The sequence below is a fragment of the Anguilla anguilla genome, chromosome 16 (genome assembly GCF_013347855.1).
Source record: "Anguilla anguilla isolate fAngAng1 chromosome 16, fAngAng1.pri, whole genome shotgun sequence".
Lineage (NCBI taxonomy): Eukaryota > Metazoa > Chordata > Actinopteri > Anguilliformes > Anguillidae > Anguilla > Anguilla anguilla.
This window is the reverse complement of record NC_049216.1, coordinates 9,527,804-9,549,370: the sequence shown is the minus strand read 5'-3', so window position 1 is coordinate 9,549,370 and position 21,567 is coordinate 9,527,804. Positions and strand designations below refer to the sequence as shown.

Genomic DNA, 21,567 nt, shown 5'->3' with positions numbered 1-21,567 from the left:
TGGCGAAAGTGTACTTTGAAGTTGTCCCTGTTTGCCGAAATCGGCAAGTCCTGTCACAAAGTAGGACACTGTGTACTAGATCACAGTCGACATCGTGACATCTTGAGGGGTCTCGCCGTTTTTATTTAAACAAGAACAAGGCTTTTTTCGCACGTTAAGTGTGACGTAGGTTTCAGATTTCAGTGTGTCCTATTCGCATACAGTGGTTCGCCTACATTAATTCAATTGTGGCCCTTTATTTTGGTATTTATTTCACTGAATGGTTACGCTCTTTCTTATCAGCTTTCTTCACTGTTTGACACGGAAAGCAGGGTGTGACTTGTAACCGGATCATCGACTAAATCACCTGTGCTTTGTTAGTAGTACTGTCCTCTGGATTTGTGTAACAAAAGACTAATCGAAAGTGGCGTGCAAAAACCAGTTATGCCAGGGATAAGGAACCGCAGTTGAGTAAGATCTTCTTGTGTTTATTTAACTTTATTTAAGCGTAATGGTCAGAATTGCGAGCATTGGCCTACATATCAACACTGTTAGTCACAAAAACAGGGATTAGGTAGCCTATAGAGAAACCCCTACAGGCTAAAACTATCTTACGTTAGGCGACATGAGTGGAGAAGTCACACAGACACGATATTTAAATTAGACTAAAAGCACATTTTATTAAGGCCTACATTGTATAGTTCTTTATAATCGGACCGGCTACCAATTTTCTCAGCTATAGTTAGCCGAGATAATGATGTCTCCCATATGTCTACCTAAGTGGACAAACCTACACGTTTTGTAACTGACTCTAACATTTTATGTTGGAAATAATTTAATTGCTTAGTTTACCGCTTATTGCGCTTCTGAAAATATAGCTTCCTGTGCGTGGCATTTTAGAATGAATTCGTCTGTCTAATTTACTCACTAACTCAGTAATTTCTGTCCGCAGTTCACACGAACACCTGGGAATAATGCAAAACGGCGTTGTACGGTTCCAAGAGGGGGAGGCAGGGCTCGATAGAGTTAAAGCTCTGGCCGATTTTGATTGGATTAGCAGAGAGCTTAGCGAGTGAATAAGAGAAAGGGAGATGAGAGATGGGTGGAGAGAGAGACGGCGGACACAGAGAAAAAGAGCGCAGCGCAACAGCCAGCAACCGATTAACGCCCTCTGCCCGGAAGAGAAAACAGGAACCAGGTCAAATCGATACAAAAAGGAGATTTTTTTTTCCATTTCTCCGCTCGGAATATAAGCAGTTGTGAATTAGATGGGGTGAGTGACGTCTGAATTCCGGCTAAGAGAGAACGCGGGTTAGGAAAGCTAAATGGATACTATACGGACTCCGTCTGGTGAGGGCAGCGACGTTGTGATTGTACCGGAGAATCTGATAAGTGCTTTCCGCGTGCGGTGAGGGGGAGTCGGTCGGACACATTGTGGGGAGCAGGAAGAAATGGAGAACCGCGTTTCTGCGACGCCTCTCCGCCCTCTGTCCGCCAAAACGATGAGGACGGTCCTAGCATTTGGTTGTCTCTTCTTTGTCACCAGAGGAGAAGACCCACAGACGCCAACAGCGGGCATGTCCATAGCTAACCAAAACAGTAACGTAACGGCCGGCGGCGACAGTAGATACATACACATCGGCGATGGGACGGCGCAGGAATTTGAATTTCCCGAAAACACCAAGGGAGTGATTGTAATTTGGAGCCAGTATCGGAGCGCAGCTGGCTGGAGGGGCCGGGAGAGCTCGAGTCAGACGGTGAATGTGCACTCTCTAAACCCGGAGGTTCTGGCCATCCTGAACGTGAGCGACAGCGGGCGTGAGGGGCCGGTGAGGAGCTACGTGGTCGGCATCAGGTCGGGCGTGGCCGGGCAAGCGCTGTTGCGAATCCAGCTAATGGACCTGGACCAGGACTCCCGGTCGGTCCTGGTGGAGGAGCGGTCCGATTACTCCATCAGGGTGTCCCCCGAGAGCGACGACCCGTCCGGCGAGCATTTCCAGTCGGGCGGGCTGTCCCACTTCTCGGAGAACCCGCTCCTCTTCGCACTGCTGCCCCTCATCTTCATAAACAAGTGTGCCTTTGGCTGCAAGGTGGAGGTGGAGGTGCTGCGGTCCCTGGGCCGCAGCCCGGTGCCCCTGCTCCTGGGCGTGGCCAGCCAGTTCCTGGTCATGCCCGTGTATGCCTACTGCCTGTCCTGGTTGGCATCTCTGCCCAAAGCTCAGGCCCTGGGGCTGGTCATCACCTGCTCCGCCCCCGGGGGCGGGGGCGGCTACCTGTACAGCCTGCTGCTGGGCGGCGACGTCACGCTGGCCATCTCCATGACGCTGGTCTCCACGGTGGCGGCGGCGGCCATGATGCCCCTGTCCTCGGCCCTGTACGGGTGGCTGCTGGGCGTGCACGCCACGCTGCACGTGCCCTTCGTCAAGATCCTGGGCACCCTCCTCTTCATCGCCATCCCCATCTCGCTGGGCGTGGCGGTGAAGCTGCGGCTGCCGGGGCTGAGCCGCGCCCTGCTGGCGCTGATCCGCCCCTTCAGCTTCCTGCTGATCGTGGGCGGGGTCTTCATGGCGTACCGCATGGGCGCGTCCATCCTGGCGCGGGTGCGGCCGCGCATCGTGGTGGCGGGCGTGACCGTGCCGGTGTTCGGGCTGCTGCTGGGCTACGCGGCGGCGCGGGGGGCGGGGCTGGACTCGCCGCGGCGCCGGACGGTGGCCATCGAGGTGGGCGTGCAGAACAGCCTCCTGGCGCTGGCCGTCATGCAGCTGTCCTTCCGGAGGTCCGAGGCGGACTTCGCCTCGCAGGCGCCCTTCATCGTGGCGCTCAGCAGCACCTCCGAGATGCTCCTCCTCGTCCTCGCCCACCTGGCCCACCGCTGGCTCCGCCCCCCGGCCCCCACGGACACCTGACCGGGGCGAGGGCTGATTGGGGCGTCTCAGACACGCTGGACAGTGACGAAAGTATTTTTCTCTCTCGAAAACCAAAGGCCTTTTTCTCTCCCACTTTTTCTGTCTTTTTTTATGATTTGGTGAAAATTCCCGCTCTGTACATACACGCGAGGGGAGAAATGATTCTAAAAATGAAAGATATTTTTCTACCTTTAACTTTGTTTTGTAAATGAGACGAGGAGTGCGATTTGTATAATGTTTACAGAGCCCTGTGTGTCCTTTGGCAGGGGTTTGTGGGATTGGGGACGGGGAAAGGAGGCGGGGTTAACGGGGCTGGATGTTTCTGTCTGCTTTTCATCTGAACTGGAGGGAATGTACCTTTCTGTGTACTTGGATTACGCGTTTGAGCTGGGGGAGAAATAAAAATGTTGTAAGGAATCGCAGTGGAATGTGTAAATGGGACCGGGGGGGGGAGGGGCGTGACAGAATGGAATTGAACAGGGTCAGGGAGGGTGTGTGGAAGATGGGTGCATGGGGGATTGTGGAGGGGAAACAGATGTGTGTTTGTCTCTGGTGTCTGTTTTGCATTAGCGTTTGTAGCGCTGTTTGTGTGCAGTGCTATATGTACGTCGCGGTTTTTTGTACGGTGCTGTGTATGTGTTGTGTTGTTTGTGCGCACAGCTGCATATTAATATCTGGCTTGTATTTGCCAATGTGACAACGCACGCTGTTCTGTCCCGAGACCGGTCGGGTTGCCAAACAGGTCCAGGTCCGTTTACCGTTCTCTTTGCTGTTGACTTTAGCATGGCAGTGGGAGACCAACGGCGTGTGTTTGTTTGCGTGTGGGTGAGAGAATATGGAGATGAGGTCCTCTGATGCAACCGGAGGCTGCAGAGTCCAATGAAGTTAATGTTTTAGGGACAGAAGAGAGTGATGAAAACTGCTGACATTAGACCAAAAAGGCGGGGCAGGTGAGAGACGTGTGAGCGGGGGTGCGGGGGTGGAGAATGAGTTCTGTCGTCTGGCTGAAGAGGATTAGTCTCCGTTTAATCCTTCCAGCTGCTGGATAAAGAGAGACGCCCTTACTCCTTACCGCGTTAAATATTTTTAGACAGTTAAAAGGCTGTTTTTCTGGCGCCTCGGGGCCCAGTGTGGGAGGGACCACTGTAAACAAACCTGGGGCAGGTACGGGTACACCTGTCGCATAGCCAACGCCTGTTCTTTTGAGGGCCTTGAGCTCTGTCCTTGCTTGCCGTAATGAGGTCTCTGTTCAGTACCTGGTGTGCTCACTAATTGCCTCATTAGGAGGGAGAAACTAACGGATCGGGACTGATATTTATTTCAGTGTTACTGGCAGTTTATTATTATCGCTTAAGTGTTTATGTTATTCTTTTGGGTGATTTCAGATGGTGACCCGCAGAGAACACCGCACACTCGCACAAATGCGCTGACCTCGCAGCTGAACGTCTCACTTTCCCATCTGCGTGTGCTGTGTTTGGCCCGTTGCCTTCACCCGTTCTCTGCTAAAGCCGGAGCCTTATTTGTGCCGTCTCCCGGTCTCCCTGGCATTTGTGCTCCTTTTCGCCTGATTCGCGTCGTTTCGGCGGCGTCCCTCGCTCGCACGCACGCACACGTGAAAACTCGCCCAACTTCCCGAGAGTGTCAGCGGCGCTGTGGTTTTAGCACTCAGTGTGCTTGTGAAGGGATCCACTGGAGCAGTCGTAGCCACGCCTCCTATGCGTCTCTGAAGTCTTCCTGGTTACTGTTTACATGTTTGCGTTCCATTATGAAGCGATCGTTTTCGCTGACCCCGTTCTTCTTATCTAACCGAATGTTTTTGTTGTCTCCCTCACTCCCTCTTGCCCTTCCTGCTTTCTTTCCCTGCAATCTCGGCGAAAGGTTTTATAGTTCCTCTTGCTGATAATCTGACTGTGATCTTCGTGATTCAGTCCAGGGCTTGACGTAACTACACGCCCTCAGTAGCCACACCGTGTGTGTGTGTGTGTGTGTGTGTGCGTCCGTGTGCAGAGTCTGATCACTGCAGCGATATTATCTCCGTGCTCTGGGGATACCTCTTCCGCAGATGCAGGTAAGTATGCGCCTGCAGGTGCTCCGGGTGGGCGTTCGTACCGAGGCCCTGAATCAGTGCTGCAGTATTGACACATCCTCCTCTGCAGTGTGGGACACAATAGGAAACACTGAAAGATTGATGAGGAGCCGAGATGAAACTTTAATGAGATCCTCCGAACGTCCTACCCCATCAAGCCGGACGTCTTTTACCCCAAATCCTACACCCCTCACTCAACAACTGACCCTCGCCCCACCCTACTGTCCTTCACCAAACTAAAAATGCCTCTCTCACCCAGCTGGCCTTACCCAAATTCCCCTTACCACCCCTCAACTGTCCCTAACCCACCCACCTTGCTTCCTCTCAGTCACCCAATGACCTCCCATGCAGCAAAATGCCCCTCACCCAATTAGTCTGTTGGGTAATTCTAAGGGTCTGTCTGTTCTGTTGATGATTATTGTGGGTGTCAGGGGCGTCATGATCACGACCGTGATTATGTTTTACACTGACGCAACAGTGCAATCACTGGTGCTGTTTACCTTAAATGGATCGATGTTCCTCAGACACAATCTACTGACAGACCTGTCAGCGCAACATGGGGAACATGAGCTGCCGGGACAGGGCAGGCATATCGATCAATCAGGAAGAAGCGAAGTGGAGTCGACCAATCAAAAACGGTGGAGCTGCACTCATTAGTCACCAGAGACGTGAGCCGCACCCCCCAGCATCACAATGGCCATAGTCGACTCATAACTCCAGGCTTAAGAGATTGTTTTCATGGAGGCATGGTCAGATTCCTTAAAAATGTATCTTTCCTTCCTTGTCCCCTTGTCTCCTTGTGTGCCAGAAGGGTTAACTGGCTAACATGACAGGAAACATTCAAATTGTTAAAGACATGTGATCTGTCCTCATTTGTCTCCCATGACAAAGGATACAAAATGCACCCCTTCTGCTGGTAGTGATTGGGCTATTCAATGCTTTGCTTCAATGAATGCATGAACAGGAGATAGAAAGATAAAAAAACAAGTAAACCAAGAATCCTAGTTGTTTTGATTCCAGATTTCAGTAAAATGTTGTTTGTTTAGGAGCCATTTATGTTTAAACAACACATATTTGCTGGAGGTTTCAATATCAGTTGTGAACAATGTTGCCTCAAACAATACTGGAGTGAAGGAGGATGTACACATTCCTATATTTCCAAATTTCTTCCCATTTCCTCATTTCTTTCTCTTCCTTTTTGGCGATACAATCAGAAGAAATCCAGGAAAGGAAGCAAGGTAGGAAAAATGGGAAATGAGTAAAGAATTCAAAAGCAGTCTATGTATTTGTCCAGCCTACTGTACTAGAATTAAGTCAGGGGTGGTTGGGAGAGGGTACAGGGTCATTTTCTCTGGCCTCTGATTGGTTCTCATTATATAAACGTGGCCTCGACCACAGACAGCCTTGCCACCTTCAATGTCTCTAAGGTCACATTAATGATCAACAACACAGAATCATCTCGAGTAATGAATATTTGTGTCTAAACTTGAAAACAATTATTTTCAGACGCAATTATTGACTGGAAGCGGGTTCATAAGTTAGTTAAGAGGTAGGCAGTGTAGCATAACAAACAGCATTGCTCCCAGCTTTTCTCCCCTTGTTCTTGTTCTGAGCAAGATACCTGAAATGCATCTGTAAAATATGCAACTCCGTAAATTATTGTATATACAATGTAATGTATATGATTGGCTCCAGGCAAGGGCGTCTTCTAAATACCAAACTGCAATGTAATAAAACCGCATGAGTTATGAGTTTTCTACCATCTATGTTTACGACTATCTTGTACTCTACACGTACTGAGCAAGAGTGCGTGGATTGGAGGAGTTGCACCTCGCGTCACACCAATTGAATTAGAGAGCGCGAAGGTACAGGAGGCGGAAGTGGGGAAAACTGCAAGGGGAAAAACTGAGAGAATTTTTTTTGTGAAATCTCAGTTCTTTGGAAGTAGAAGGTTCTGTCTTAAATGTTTGCTCAGAAACTAGTTAGAGATAAAAACACAACGGAGTCACGACACCTATAGTATAGTTGTGTTCTGTGTCTCACCAACAGAAATTTAAAGGTAGCACATATATAGACACAGCAGTTCTCTTGTGAGTTTTTAGTACGCTAGCTACGTTGCTAGTAACTTTACAAACACACTACAATCCGCTGTTCGCTAGCTAGCAAACGTGAGTTCAATCGCTACTTGTTTTTATTGTTCCCTCGATTGCCGTTAGCTGTATAAGGATGCCGTTCCATCTGTCTGCTGTAAACCAAGGACATTAGGTCAGCTAGCAAGACAACGGAATTTCACTATGTCTCTTGGGGCATCTAGTGTTTCGCTGTCCGCTAAGAAGGGGACTTTCTCAGCACTTCTGGGTAAGTTGCTAGTTATTTGGCCGGCTCTGTAGCTCCCAATATTGTTGTCAGTTAATTGCCAAGAAACATGTAATATACAGGTAGTGAGTGAAACAATTAATAGTTACGTATTTAAAATGTGGTGGGCCGCCATGTGTAGGTATTGTATGGCAATGTCTGTCAGCATCTGAAAGTCTGCAAGTGGAACAAGACACCACTCTTCTATGAGAAAGTTGATCAAAGCATTCTTAGCTGATTGGAAGATATTGCTTCGAGTAGCCTTCCAGAATACACCCCCCTCAATAAATAAATACATACATACATACATACATACATACATACATACATACATACATACATACATACATACATACATACATAACTAACTAACTTGATTAGATTAAGGATAGAATTGACTGAGGAGACCACTGTTGTGATTCTCAGACCATTGGATAGCTAGTTGTGCCCTGTGGCACAAAAGACTCCCCTTTCTGCAGGATAGAAGTGCCTTCTGTGAATGAGAAGATAATTATTCAGTATCCATCTATCCGTCCATTATCTATACCTGCTTATTCCTGGTCAGGCTTGCGGGGGCTGCTGGAGCCTATCCCAGCATGCATTGGGCGAGAAGCAGAAACATGCCCTGGACAGGTTGCCAATCTATTGCAGGGCACACACACCATTAATCACTCAGTAGCAATAACTAACTTTAGAAACAGTGACATTGCCTTCTAAGGGTTTATGTGTATCCTGGAAGAACCCTTAACTTTTGGAACATGGTTACATTTTTTTTGTTCACTACCAGCAGCTAGCTGTATGAAACAGGTTGAAGTATGGAATCTCACAGCTTAAAATGTATTTATGAGTCAGTAGCTCTATCATTGGTTTGCCTGTGAGATCTGTGTTGTGCCACAGCTCCCCCCAGTGGATGGAGGTTATATGACACTGTTCTATTCCCTGCCCTGGTGCAGCAGCCCATGTGAGGAAGAGGCCTGCGTGTGGGAGCGAACGCGAGCTACAGGAGGCGGCAATCCAGCTGCTGAACCGGAACCAGAACCTTCCGGAGTTGCTTCAGGAGGTTCGCTGGGTGGGAGGGGGGAGGAGGGTTCGGGGAGAGCCTGACCACTCCCCAGACCTGCTGACATATCACAGTCAGTCACATGCACAGTCAGTCACATAAAGGTGATGTCACTGATATGCAGTTGGTTTTCTTGCAGCAGGTAGATGCAACACCTTGTAAGGTGAGCTGCTTGGCAGAGGAGGGACTGAGAGGTCTCCTTGACAAAGATGCCACACCTGGGACTGAGGGTTTGTGCACGCTTGGTGGTTCTCTCCTGGGTAGGTTCAGCATCAGTTGGGATTGGGACATTACCCAACAGTGTGATGCAGTAACTTAATATTTATTAATTTCGCTCATTTGTTTTCTTGCCTAGCAATGTCACCACTGTGTTTAGTGTGCATTGGTGTCTATTTCAATGTGTAAAATGTGCATTTGTGTGCATTTCAGTGTGTAATGAGTGTGTTTGTGTGTATTTCAGTGTATAAAGGCATGTGTGTGTATTTCAGTGTGTAAGGTGTGTGTTTGTGTGCATTTCAGTGTGTAAGATGTATGAGTGTGTAAGGTGTATATCTGTGTGCATTTCAGTGTGTAAGGTGCATGTGTGTGTATTTCAGTGTGTAAGGTGTATATCTGTGTGCATTACAGTGTGTAAGGTGTATGCTTTTGTGTATTTCAGTGTGTAAGGTGTGTGCTTTTGTGTATTTCAGTGTGTAAGGTGTGTGTTTGCATTTCAGTGTGTAAGCTGTGTTTTTTGTGTGTATTTCAGTGTGTAAGCTGTGTGTTTCCGTGCATTTCAGTGTGTAAGGTGTGTTTTTTGTGTGTATTTCAGTGTGTAAGGTGTATGCTTTTGTGTATTTCAGTGTGTAAGGTGTGTGTGTATTTCAGTGTGTAAGCTGTGTGTTTGTGTGTATTTCAGTGTGTAAGGTGTGTGTGTATTTCAGTGTGTAAGCTGTGTGTTTGTGTGCATTTCAGTGTGTAAGGTGTGTGTTTGTGTGCATTTCAGTGTGTAAGGTGTGTGTGTATTTCAGTGTGTAAGCTGTGTGTTTGTGTGCATTTCAGTGTGTAAGGTGTGTGTGTATTTCAGTGTGTAAGCTGTGTGTTTGTGTGCATTTCAGTGTGTAAGGTGTGTGTTTGTGTGCATTTCAGTGTGTAAGGTGTGTGTGTATTTCAGTGTGTAAGCTGTGTGTTTGTGTGCATTTCAGTGTGTGCCCTGCAGAGGGAGTCTGTGCGGTTGGGGGTTCCGGTGGGGGTGCTCTCGGCCAGGCTGATGGCAGATAAAGTGCGCAGGATTTCGGGGAGCAGCGAGGGGGTCCTGCTGAACTCCGCCCAGAGGGTACGTCTCACAGTGCAGAGGAGCTGGGTTTGACGTTCAGGTCTTACAGCTCAGTGTGTTGAGGCGTGTTGACTGCTCCCTTTCCAGGCTGAGCTGGCGGTGTTGGTGAAGTCGACTCAAGAGCTGCGCTCTCTGGGAGCTTTTAGCCCTCAGCTCTTCTGCCAGGAACTCTGGAGTGTTCAGGTGAGTGTGTGCTCAGGGGAGCGTGTCTTCAGGGAAGTGCTCTGGTCAGTGTGTGCTCAGATGAGTGCTCTAGTTAGCGTGTGTTCAGGTGAGTGTGTGCTCATTTGAGTGCTCTAGTTAGCGTGTGTTCAGGCGAGTGTGTGACTTGCCCGTGTCTCCTGTGTTGTGCAGACGCTGCCCCCGTTAGAGGTGGCCTGGAGTCTGCACTCTGGGAACGTTCTCTCTCTGGGCACCATTTTGGACAGGTAAACTAACGGCCATACCGTACGCGTTCACTGCTGATTTACAGTGAGGGGGAGTGTCTGGGTGAGTCAGTGGTTCTCATCTGTGATTTGGTGACAGTGAGGAGGGGGCGGGCCCCTGGCTGGAGCCGGAGTTGCGAGCTCTTTGTGGGCCGATGGCTGCAGAGGATGAAGACATGAGACGGGAGGTTCTCACAGGTACTGCGGCTCCGCCCCCACACCTGAGTACACCCCTACCTCCCCTCCTCATTATTACATGACATTTATTTGGCTGACGATTTTAGCCAAGGCAACATACAATAGGGGCATACCGAAGGTCATTTGAACAGCTGCGTTAAACCTACCCCACCTGTTTCATACATGTCGCATGAGCTGAACTGAGTCGGCTCTTTCCAGAGTAACCCATATCACGTGTTTATTTTTTCCTGTTTGGGGACTGGCCGTTTATTCTGTTCAGGTAAACTGCAGGGTGTTTGTGTTGTAGGCGTGGCTTCGGTGCTGATTCGGGCGGGGTTCCAGGAGACCCAGGACCCTGGCACGACCGGCAGGAGACTCACCCAGGTGTGCAGGCGTGCTCTGGACAACATGCTCTCCTGTGAGTGTCTCCATCGTCTGACCTCATTTCCTGTCGGTGTCCCCCTTCTGTGACCTCACTTCCTGTGAGTGTCTCCCTGCTGCAAATCTGTGATTGGCGGCGTGTTATGCTCTGGTAACTTGCTGCCTTTCCCTGTTAATTATGTGGCAGTGCGTTAGAGCTGTGGACGACCACATCAAAACATTTAAAGATGACCCCTGTCTCCTCATTCCACGTTCTTCCTGTGGTCACTGACTGTCTGTCTGTCTGACTGACTGTCTGTCTGTCTGTCTGCAGGGGTGCTGGACAGTGTGAGTCAGTCACAGCCGGTGCAATCCCAGCTACAAGTTGCAGAGTCATGGTAAATAAAGAGATGAATGTTGGCATGGTGCCGCAGTGCTGTAATGTGTTGGAATGCATCAGTGTGAATGAGTGTTACAGTATATTAGCGCATATCAGTGTGGCAATGTATCAGTGTCTCAGTCTTGTATTGTTGTAGCATGAGTGTGAACATGTCATGGTATGGTGGTATTAGTGTTAAATTGTCTCAGAAGTGGAAATGCCTTGGAAAATGTATCCAGATAGAGACAGGCAGTGAAGGCTGTTCTTTTAGCTGGGTCATGGGTGCTTGTAGACCGTGAGGGAAACTGTTTTTATGGTTAAGGCCTGTTTTCACCAGGAATGAGAACTGCACCAGAATTGCAACGATAAAAATAATTCCACTTTGAATCGATGAAACATTACCTGTAGCAATATCACTAGAGACTGTTTCGTGCTGAGATACATTTTTAGAGGGCTAGAAGGCATGCTAAGGATAGTGAGGCAGTGGTGTACAGGGCTAGACATGGTTTTTTTCCAGGGAGCTGTACGTAGGAGGGCACTCTTAGGAAAGAGTAGGGTGTGTCTGTTGAACTTTATTTTTGGGCAGGCTAAACTAGCGACTTGGAAGCGTGTCACAGCCAAACACTGAGCAACATTCCAAAGCAACAGGAAATCCAAAGGCCAGACATCCAAAAAAACTCAACAAGGCGTTTTAGAAAAGGGGGAAATTCAAAGAGTATTTATTACATCTACAAAGTAGGGAATTTGCCAATGGAACTTGCACAAAGGACAACAGAACAAACATACCCGAAAATAAAAGCCGTAACCCTGGCAGGGAGGTTTATAGGGGTGTCTCGCAAATACCCACAATGCCACCCCGCGCCCGTGGGCGGCAGGAAGCACCCGGCTGTTCCCGAAAGGGGCAGCTGCATGTTCGGAGAACCGCAGGTCCCGTTCCACACCATAGCGAAAATTATGACCGACCGAGTTCAGGAAAAGGAAACCAAAAAAACAAAAACAAAGCCATAACAACAAACAGTAGACGGGCGCGCCCGCAGGAAGCGAGAGAGAGTTTATCTCTGCCACCATCTTCTAAAGTGTAAGCTCCGCCCACGCTGCTCCGTCCGCCTGTCCCACGCGCGCCAGCGAGTAGGAGAAACACAAAGCCTTGCGGCTGGGTCAGTGGAGGGAGAAGGCCCTGTGTGCGGGCTGGGTCAGTGGAGGGAGAAGGCCCTGTGTGCGGGCTGGGTCAGTGGAGGGAGAAGGCCCTGTGTGCGGGCTGGGTCAGTGGAGGGAGAAGGCCCTGTGTGCGGGCTGGGTCAGTGGAGGGAGAAGGCCCTGTGTGTGGGCTGGGTCAGTGGAGGGAGAAGGCCCTGTGTGCGGGCTGGGTCAGTGGAGGGAGAAGGCCCTGTGTGCGGGCTGGGTCAGTGGAGGGAGAAGGCCCTGTGTGCGGGCTGGGTCAGTGGAGGGAGAAGGCCCTGTGTGCGGGCTGGGTCAGTGGAGGGAGAAGGCCCTGTGTGCGGGCTGGGTCAGTGGAGGGAGAAGGCCCTGTGTGCGGGCTGGGTCAGTGGAGGGAGAAGGCCCTGTGTGCGGGCTGGGTCAGTGGAGGGAGAAGGCCCTGTGTGTGGGCTGGGTCAGTGGAGGGAGAAGGCCCTGTGTGCGGGCTGGGTCGGTGGAGGGAGAAGGCCCTGTGTGCGGGCTGGGTCAGTGGAGGGAGAAGGCCCTGTGTGCGGGCTGGGTCAGTGGAGGGAGAAGGCCTTGTGTGCGGGCTGGGTCAGTGGAGGGAGAAGGCCCTGTGTGCGGGCTGGGTCAGTGGAGGGAGAAGGCCTTGTGTGCGGGCTGGGTCAGTGGAGGGAGAAGGCCCTGTGTGTGGGCTGGGTCAGTGGAGGGAGAAGGCCCTGTGTGCGGGCTGGGTCCTTGTGTGCGGGCTGCCATTTCAGCATTTGTTTCAGCACTTAGCTTTTCATTTTATGTTGATACAGTAGGGGGCTGTGTCTGTATAAGAAAACTGAAGATTATTCGTTCTCTCTCTCTCTCTCTCTCTCTCTCTCTCTCTCTCTCTCTCTCTCTCTCTCTCTCTCTCTCTCTCTCTCTCTCTCTCTCTCTCTCTCTCTCTCTCTCTCTCTCTCTCTCTGTCTCTCTCTCTCTCTCTCTCTCTCTCTCTCTCTCTCAGGGTGCAGGTGTTTGATGTGTCCGTGTGCAGCGTGTCTGTCTGCAGCGATGTGTTTCTGCGCTTCCTCATCCACTCCCTCACACACACCCTCACCTACAAGCCACGCCTCAAAGGTGAGCCTGCTAATACACACGCACACACACACACACACACACACACACACATACATACTGTATCAGTGTTAACACACACACATCTCCCCAGTGTCTGATGCCATCGCCATGCAGAGTGCCTGGAGCTTTGCTAAGACGTCTCGCTTGCTGACGCTGCTGTATCGGAAGGTAGGAGCCTGAGGTTAATTTGGCAACTGAGGTGTTTGTGAAAAGAAGTACTGTCTGTGTTTTCATTTGGGATTCTGGAAACAGTGCCCTCTCCAAGCCCCATCACAGTTCAGTTTAATTTGCATGGCTTTATTTGCATGGTGATCCTGTAATGGCGGCTCTCCTCCCTCCCTCCCTCCCTCTCTCTCTCTCCCCAGCTCTCGGTGCTCTCCAGTGTGGATGAGCTGCTCTCTCACCTCCTGCAGGTGCTGGAGACTCACGAGGTGAACTGGCAGCATGTGCTGTCTCACCTTTCTACTCTGTTGGTGTACCACCCAGATGCCCAGCACAGCCTTACAGGTACACACACACACACACACACACACACACATACACCCAGCACGGCCTTACAGGTACACACACACACACACACACGCCCTGCGCTGCCTTACAGGTACACGCACAGACACAAGGGAGACCATGTAAATGACTGAGCCAAGAGATTTAGTGTAAATGGAGAACAGCAGAGGCCCCAGTACAGGTCCCTGTGGGACTTCTGTAACAAGGGGATGAGGTGCAGAGAGAGACCCCATCGCAGTGACCTGGTAGATAGGAAGCAAAGCAAGAGAGGGCAGTCCCAGAAATGCCCATCTCAATCAGTGTGGAGATCAGTAGTTGGTGGTTGACCGTGACATACGCACACATGCATGCACACACACGGACACACACACACATACACACACTCTCACTGTCTCTCTCTGTAGTACAATATAAGCTGTTAGTATTCAGTCTCTGAATTATCCCTCAGAGATGCTGTCCCGTCTCCTGCGGTCTGCGTTCGAGGGCTACGATCTGGAGAGCATGATCACTGCCTTCCTGCTCGCCCGCCAGGGGGCGCTGGAGAGCCCTGCCATCTTCCCTCCTTACAGCCAGTGGTTCAAGGTACGACTCCCCCCCCCCCCCCCCCCCCCCCCCCCCCAGCCTGCCTGGAACAGCTCTCAGGTTAAAGTCTCTCAGTCAGGTGTATGTCTCAGTCAGGTGTAGGTCTCTCAGTCCGGTGTAATTCTCTCAGGTATAGACTAGAGGTCTCATTTTGGCCCCTCAGGTGAAGTTCTGTTTCTACTCTGTCAGATGTCTTTTGGCAATGCCAGTGGTTACCATGGGAACAGTAAGAAGTCTTTAGTGTTCCTGCTGAAGTTCCTGTCGGACCTGGTGCCCTTCGATCCCCCGCAGTACCTGAAGGTGACGTCCACTTCCTGTGCCGCTGGCATTGTGCTGCATGGGACTGTGAGTTTTTCTCCTCTGTGTCTCACACCTGTGCTGCTCTCTCTCTCAGGTGCACCTGCTCCACCCCCCCTTTGTCCCAGCCAAGCACCGCATCCTCCTGCTGGAGTACGTGTCCCTCGCCAAGACCAGGCTGGCAGACCTACGGGTACGAAATTTTACAGGGCGGAGCTCAGCATCAGAAGTGCGGGGCTCTGTCAAATGGGCGGGGCTTAGCGCCAGCAAGGCGGGGCTCAGTGTCAGCAGGGCGGGATTTAGTGTCAGCTGGGCGGGGCTCAGTGTCAGCTGGGCGGGGCTTAGTGTCAGCAGGGCGGGGCTTAGTGTCAGCAGGGCGGGGCTCAGTGTCAGCAGGGCGGGGCTGAGTGTCAGCAGGGTGGGGCTCAGTGTCAGGTGGGTGGGGCTCAGTGTCTGCAGGGCAGGGCTTAGTGTCAGGTGGGTGGGGCTCAGTGTCAGCAGGGCGGGGCTTAGTGTCAGCAGGGCGGGGCTTAGTGTCAGCAGGGCGGGGCTCAGTGTCAGCAGGGCGGGGCTCAGTGTCAGGTGGGTGGGGCTCAGTGTCAGCAGGGCGGGGCTCAGTGTCAGCAGGGCGGGGCTCAGTGTCAGCAGGGTGGGGCTCAGTGTCAGCAGGGCGGGGCTTAGTGTCTGTAGGGTGTGGCTGAGTGCGGATAGAGCAGAGAGGAGTGAGCTGAGGGGTGTCGGTCTGTGTGTCTCCAGGTGTCGGTGGAGGAGATGGGGCTCTATGAGGATGTCTCCACAGCCACGGCACCAGTGCAGGTGAGTGATGCCACATAACCCCACAGCTGCCTGCATTACACCTGTATGTACATGAGTGTTAACGTGTGTATACGCTTCCGTGTGTGTGTGTGTGTGTGTGTGTGTGTGTGCGTGTGTGTGGGTGTGTGTGTGTGTGTGTGTGTGTGTGTGTGTGTGTGTGCGTGTGCGTGTGCATGTGTGTGTGTGTGTGTGCGTGTGCCCACAGCCCCAGTGCCAGGCGCTTCAGGACGTGGAGAGGGCAGTCTCTATTTTCGAGAGCACGGGGAAGATCTCTGCAGCTGTGATGGAAGCCAGGTAACTCTCTTTCAGCGTGTACCTGTCTGTTCCCCCAGTCCCTCTGTCTCAGCATGTACCAAACTAATATTTGTCGACAAACAGGGAGTGTACCATCATTAATTTAAATTTTTTTTTAAAGTCCGAGGACGCTCTGAACAGATTAAGAACAGCGCCACGTTTGTTAAAATTTTGAAAGTGGCAGAGCACTTTGCGTTGGACAGCTCGAGCGTTCAGAAAGCGCTTTTAGGGACACGGTACAAAGGTGGCGATAGCTGGACTTTTGTTGTACGTCGCTCTGGATTAGAGCGTCTGCCAAATGCCTGTAATGTAATGTAATGGACTGTGTGAAGTCATGATGCTTCAACTGCATTTGGACTGTCAGAAGAGCAGTGGCATGAGACCCACATTATTAATCTCAACATTCAATACATTGTTATGTTTTCTGAACAATATAATATTAAGCGAGGTAGCTAATCCACAAAATGCCAAGCACTGAACGAGCATAGTTTGCATGTCAGCGTTAGCAGTGGGGTCGTTTGAAAATGCTAAAATGTCAACAGTGTTGTTGATTGTTATTGGCTACCTGATCACAGTTAATGGATTCCTACAAAGGTGAATGTCTGATGTGTTACTGAAATGTCTTGTTAAAGATGTTAACGTGGGGTTTCATACATGCTGTGCCTTCTGCATGTCCGCAGTATTTTTAGGAAGCCCTACTTCCTGTCCCGGTTCCTCCCAGCTCTGCTGACTCCACGAGTGGTGAGACCCCCCCCCCTCGTGCAAGGACCCACCCCCTCAGATACTCCCCCCCCCCCCAGACCTCCTCAAACAAGGACCCCCCCCCCCCACCCTCAAATACTCAGCACACAGACCCCTCCCTCTCCTACACACACATACAGAAGAATATGCAACATTCTGCTCTAAATTTGCCAGAACTGTAATTGTAATGGCATATGACTTGAGAAGAGCCTACGTGACATTGATTGAGTGTGGGTGTGACAGAGTGACTGTAGATGTGACACAGTGAGTGTGGATGTGACACAATGAGTGTGGGTGTGACAGAGTGACTGTAGATGTGACACAGTGAGTGTGGATGTGACACAATGAGTGTGGGTGTGGCAGAGTGACTGTAGATGTGACACAGTGAGTGTGGATGTGACACAATGAGTGTGGGTGTGACAGAGCGACTGTAGATGTGACACAGTGAGTGTGGGTGTGACAGAGCGACTGTAGATGTGACACAGTGAGTGTGGGTGTGACAGAGCGACTGTAGATGTGACACAGTGAGTGTGGATGTGACACAATGAGTGTGGGTGTGGCAGAGTGACTGTAGATGTGACACAGTGAGTGTGGATGTGACACAGTGAGTGTGGATGTGACAGAGTGACTGTAGATGTGACACAGTGAGTGTGGATGTGACAGAGTGACTGTAGATGTGACACAGTGAGTGTGGATGTGACACAGTGAGTGTGGGTGTGACAGAGTGAGTGTGGGTGACTGGGTGTGACAGTTATGGATTGTCTCCTTTCCTCCTCCAGCTTCCTGAAATGGCCGACGCTCGAATGGCTTTCATTGAGTCACTCAGGAAGTGAGTCCTGTACCCCTGCTGACGCGCACAGCTATGTAACCGCACGCGACTACATACCATATGCAACCACATAATTACAAACAACCATAGCCCACCACATGACTGCATAACTCTCTGATTGATATGTGGATCGTTGTTGTACAGGGCAGAGAAGATTCCACCATCTTTATATTCCGCTTACACTCAGTCCTGTGAGAGAGAGAGACAGAGACAGCTGGAAGGTATGTATCTCCCTCCTTTTCACCTCTGTGCTGTCTGTACTCTCTCTCTGTTGATATGAGAATTATGTGAGCATGCACCTGTGTGTACATGTCTAGGTATGTGTGTTTAACCTGTACAGGTGTGTTTGAGTATGTACCTGTGTGCGTGCAGGTGTGTTTGAGCATGTACCTGCATGTATGTCTGTGTGTGCGTGCAGGTGTGTTTGAGCATGTACCTGCATGTATGTGTGTGTGCGTGCAGGTGTGTTTGAGCATGTACCTGCATGTATGTCTGTGTGTATGCACAGGTGTGTTTGAGCATGTACCTGCGTGTACATTCTCAGCTTATATTTAAAGGTATTTTTATTAACTTGTTTCACCGTGTATAAATTACAGCACTTTTTACACATAGCTTCCCCGTTTCAGGGCACCATAATGTTTGGGGACATATTGGTTCCAAACTGCTGATTTTGGTTAGCTTAAGATCTAGCCTAGCTGTCTGACTGTGTTTTCTTATTTCTCTGCCTCATAATGGCTTTCTAGACTTTCGTTGACATGACTGTGGTCCTCGTTTTGACAAACAGCAATAACAGACTCCAAAGGCAATCAAAAGCCTAGAATCAAGATTAGATACCGAAAGCTCTCTCATACCTGCACTAAGGAAGCAATTGAACACACCTGACTAATCGGAAGCACCTAAGAAGCCATTTTCCCAAACATTATGACACCCTGAAATTGGGGGGAGCTATGCATAAAGAGAGCTATAATGGAGAAATGAAGTGCATAGAATATCCTTAAAGAAAAGCTGAGAGTCTGCACTTTAAGCACACGTGAATTGTTTTATTACAAATCTGAAACTGTGGAGTACCGAGCAAAATCGAGAAAAAAAGTCTTTGTCCCAAACCTGTGCGTGTCTGTGTACAGGTGTGTTTACGAGTGTGTATGTGTGTACAGGTGTGTTTATGAGTGTGTACTTGTGTACAGGTGTGTTTATGAGTGTGTACGTGTGTACAGGTGTGTTTATGAGTGTGTACTTGTGTACAGGTGTGTTTACGAGTGTGTACTTGTGTACAGGTGTGTTTACGAGTGTGTACTTGTGTACAGGTGTGTTTACGAGTGTGTACTTGTGTACAGGTGTGTTTACGAGTGTGTACTTGTGTACAGGTGTGTTTACGAGTGTGTACTTGTGTACAGGTGTGTTTACGAGTGTGTACGTGTGTACAGGTGTGTTTATGAGTGTGTACTTGTGTACAGGTGTGTTTATGAGTGTGTACGTGTGTACAGGTGTGTTTATGAGTGTGTGCTTGTGTACAGGTGTGTTTATGAGTGTGTGCTTGTGTACAGGTGTGTTTATGAGTGTGTACGTGTGTACAGGTGTGTTTATGAGTGTGTGCTTGTGTACAGGTGTGTTTATGAGTGTGTACTTGTGTACAGGTGCAGGTGTTGAAATGAGAGACCAGGAGCCTCAGGAGAGACTGCAGTGTGAACTTCAGGAGCTGAGGAGCGTGCTGTCCTCCCCAGGCAGAGAGCAAGGTGAAGGAGTTTGTGTGTGTGTGCATGTGTGTGTGCATGTGTGTGTGCATGTGTGTGTGTGTGTGTGTGTGTGTGTGTGTGTGTGTGTGTACGTGTATATGTATTAGCATGTTTGTGTGCGTGTGCATGTGTGTTTGTTTGTGTGTGTGTGTGTGTGTGTGTGTGTGTGTTTGTGTGAGTGTGTATGTGTACATGTATATGTATTAGCATGTTTGTGTGCGTGTGCATGTGTGTTTGTTTGTGTGTGTTTGTGTGTGTGTGTGTGTGTACGTGTGTGTGTAAGTATGTGTGAGTGTGTATGTGTACGTGTATATGTATTAGCATGTTTGTGTGCGTGTGCATGTGTGTTTGTTTGTGTGTGTGTGTGTGTGTGTGTGTGTGTACGTGTATATGTATTAGCATGTTTGTGTGCGTGTGCATGTGTGTTTGTTTGTGTGTGTGTGTGTGTGTGTGTGTGTAAGTATGTGTGAGTGTGTGTGTGTACGTGTATATGTATTAGCATGTTTGTGTGCGTGTGCATGTGTGTGTGTGTGTGTGTTTGTGTGAGAGTTTGCGCGTATGCCTCTTTCCCTAACCCAGCCCCCCTCTCTCTCTTCCTCTCTGCTCCTCAGACTTCCTGGCCCACCTGTCGCGGGTCTCGGAGGCGCTCGGCGCGGTCGTCCCGGAGACGGAGGACCGCTCTCCGGGGCAGCCTGCGGTCCTGCTCTGCCTGGACGCGCCCCCCCAATCGGACCAGGAGAACAGAGTGAGGAGCGCCGCTCCCTGTTCGTGTGCTTCCCCCGCTGTCTCCCGACCCGTCTCACCTGTCTGCCTGTCTGTCCCGCCTCCTGTCTGTCTTAAGGTGGTCGACGTGATGGTGAGGAGCTTCTGCCAGTGCCTGATGGACGCCTCCAGAGTTAACCCGCCAAACAGGTGAGGTGGACAGACAGACAGACAGACAGGAGAATCAGACACGGTTGAGACAGACAGTACAGGTGAGACAGACAGACAGGTGAGACAGACAGTACAGGTGAGACAGACAGACAGGTGAGACAGACAGTACAGGTGAGACAGACAGATAGTACAGGTGAGACAGATAGTACAGGTGAGACAGACAGTGCAGGTGAGACAGACAGACAGGTGAGACAGACAGTACAGGTGAGACAGACAGACAGACAGGACAGCTGAGGCACACAGGTGTGTTAGATAGTACAGGTGAGACAAACACACAGGGGTGCTGGACACAGACAGCAGCGTTTGCAGTAGTGTGTATGTGGGTGTGTTGCTGACGCGGGGTGCTGGACACAGACAGCAGTGTTTGCAGTAGTGTGTATGGGTGTGTTGCTGACGCGGGGTGCTGGACACAGACAGCAGCGTTTGCAGTAGTGTGCATGTGGGTGTGTTGCTGACGCGGGGTGCTGGACACAGACAGCAGTGTTTGCAGTAGTGTGTATGTGGGTGTGTTACTGACGCAGTCGCTGGTTGTGGTTTTGCTGTGAGAGCAGGCAGGGTCCGTGGGCATCGCAGTTTGTGAGGATGCTACTGGAGCACAGGCAGCTGCTTCCTGCCCTGCTGCACCGACTGTGGGACCTGCTGCATAACCAGGTAACTCACCTCAGCTGTTACCCAGGTAACACACCTCAGCTGTTACCCAGGTACCATACCTCACGTGTGACCCAGGTAACGCACCTCACCTGTCACCCAGGTAACCCACCTTACCTGTCACCCAGGTAACCCACCTCACCTGTCACCCAGGTAACACACCTCACCTGTCACACAGGTAACTCACCTCAGCTGTTACCCAGGTAACCCACCTCACTTGTCACCCAGGTAACCCACCTCGCCTGTCACCTGGGTAACACGTTTGATCTTTTTCCTCCGGAAACAAGCTTGGCCTGTAAACCCACTTGATGTCTCAGTGCTGTTCTGTGCTGTCTGTTATAGAACCGCACTGCTCTCTGTTGGTCTGTAGGGGGCGTCACTAGGTGGTGCTCATGTGCTGGGGCTGGCAGCGTTTGTGGTGCACCTGCACGCGTTCCAGTCCCAGTGTCCCGTGGTGGAGTCCAGCCCCGCCCTTCTGCCCCGCCCACTGCCCCTCCCTGAAGCACTGAGCACTGCCTTACGCTGCAGCACCCAGGCTGACATGAGCTTCTGCCTGCGGTGAGAGAGGAGGAGGAACACTGCAAGCACACTACACACACTCTACCCATACTCTACACACTCTGCGCACACTGTACACACAAACAACACGCACTGTACGTACTCTTCATGCACTGTACGCACTCTCTCCACAGACTACATACACTGTATACACACACTATACACACTCTACCCATACTCTACACACTCTGCGCACACTGTACACACAAACAACACGCACTGTACGTACTCTTCATGCACTGTACGCACTCTCTCCACAGACTACATGCACTGTATACACACACTATACACGCACTCTACACGCACTATGCAACATTAGCAC

The 21,567-nt window shown here is 50.5% G+C and overlaps 2 protein-coding genes across 3 annotated transcripts in view; both read left to right on the top strand.

Annotated features, from left to right (window-relative positions):
- Positions 1-994: 994 nt before the first annotated feature.
- Positions 995-3,302, top strand: LOC118215797 (P3 protein-like). Its single transcript, XM_035396802.1, has one exon. It carries the CDS (start codon positions 1,431-1,433, stop codon positions 2,883-2,885), a length of 1,455 nt encoding a protein of 484 aa, XP_035252693.1. The 5' UTR covers positions 995-1,430; the 3' UTR covers positions 2,886-3,302.
- Positions 3,303-6,841: 3,539 nt separating this feature from the next.
- LOC118215676 (Fanconi anemia group A protein) overlaps positions 6,842-21,567 on the top strand; it is a 23,753-nt gene continuing 9,027 nt past the window's right edge. For both annotated transcript variants that reach the window (XM_035396619.1, XM_035396618.1), the window contains exons 1-25: positions 6,842-7,329; positions 8,280-8,386; positions 8,526-8,646; positions 9,571-9,701; positions 9,789-9,884; positions 10,056-10,129; positions 10,227-10,324; positions 10,611-10,721; positions 10,998-11,061; positions 13,195-13,307; positions 13,399-13,475; positions 13,673-13,814; positions 14,263-14,396; positions 14,586-14,696; positions 14,791-14,886; positions 15,450-15,509; positions 15,715-15,803; positions 16,484-16,544; positions 17,324-17,373; positions 17,518-17,594; positions 19,008-19,106; positions 19,718-19,851; positions 19,948-20,018; positions 20,591-20,690; positions 21,058-21,245. In XM_035396619.1, the coding sequence (XP_035252510.1) occupies positions 7,266-7,329; positions 8,280-8,386; positions 8,526-8,646; positions 9,571-9,701; positions 9,789-9,884; positions 10,056-10,129; positions 10,227-10,324; positions 10,611-10,721; positions 10,998-11,061; positions 13,195-13,307; positions 13,399-13,475; positions 13,673-13,814; positions 14,263-14,396; positions 14,586-14,696; positions 14,791-14,886; positions 15,450-15,509; positions 15,715-15,803; positions 16,484-16,544; positions 17,324-17,373; positions 17,518-17,594; positions 19,008-19,106; positions 19,718-19,851; positions 19,948-20,018; positions 20,591-20,690; positions 21,058-21,245 (2,468 nt within the window). In that variant the 5' untranslated portion in view covers positions 6,842-7,265. The remainder of the gene's footprint in view (positions 7,330-8,279; positions 8,387-8,525; positions 8,647-9,570; positions 9,702-9,788; positions 9,885-10,055; positions 10,130-10,226; positions 10,325-10,610; positions 10,722-10,997; positions 11,062-13,194; positions 13,308-13,398; positions 13,476-13,672; positions 13,815-14,262; positions 14,397-14,585; positions 14,697-14,790; positions 14,887-15,449; positions 15,510-15,714; positions 15,804-16,483; positions 16,545-17,323; positions 17,374-17,517; positions 17,595-19,007; positions 19,107-19,717; positions 19,852-19,947; positions 20,019-20,590; positions 20,691-21,057; positions 21,246-21,567) is intronic.

What these genes read in the sequence shown, in the direction of transcription:
- LOC118215797 (XM_035396802.1), top strand. Translation starts at nt 1,431, where the DNA reads ATGGAGAACCGCGTTTCTGCGACGCCTCTCCGCCCTCTGTCCGCCAAA.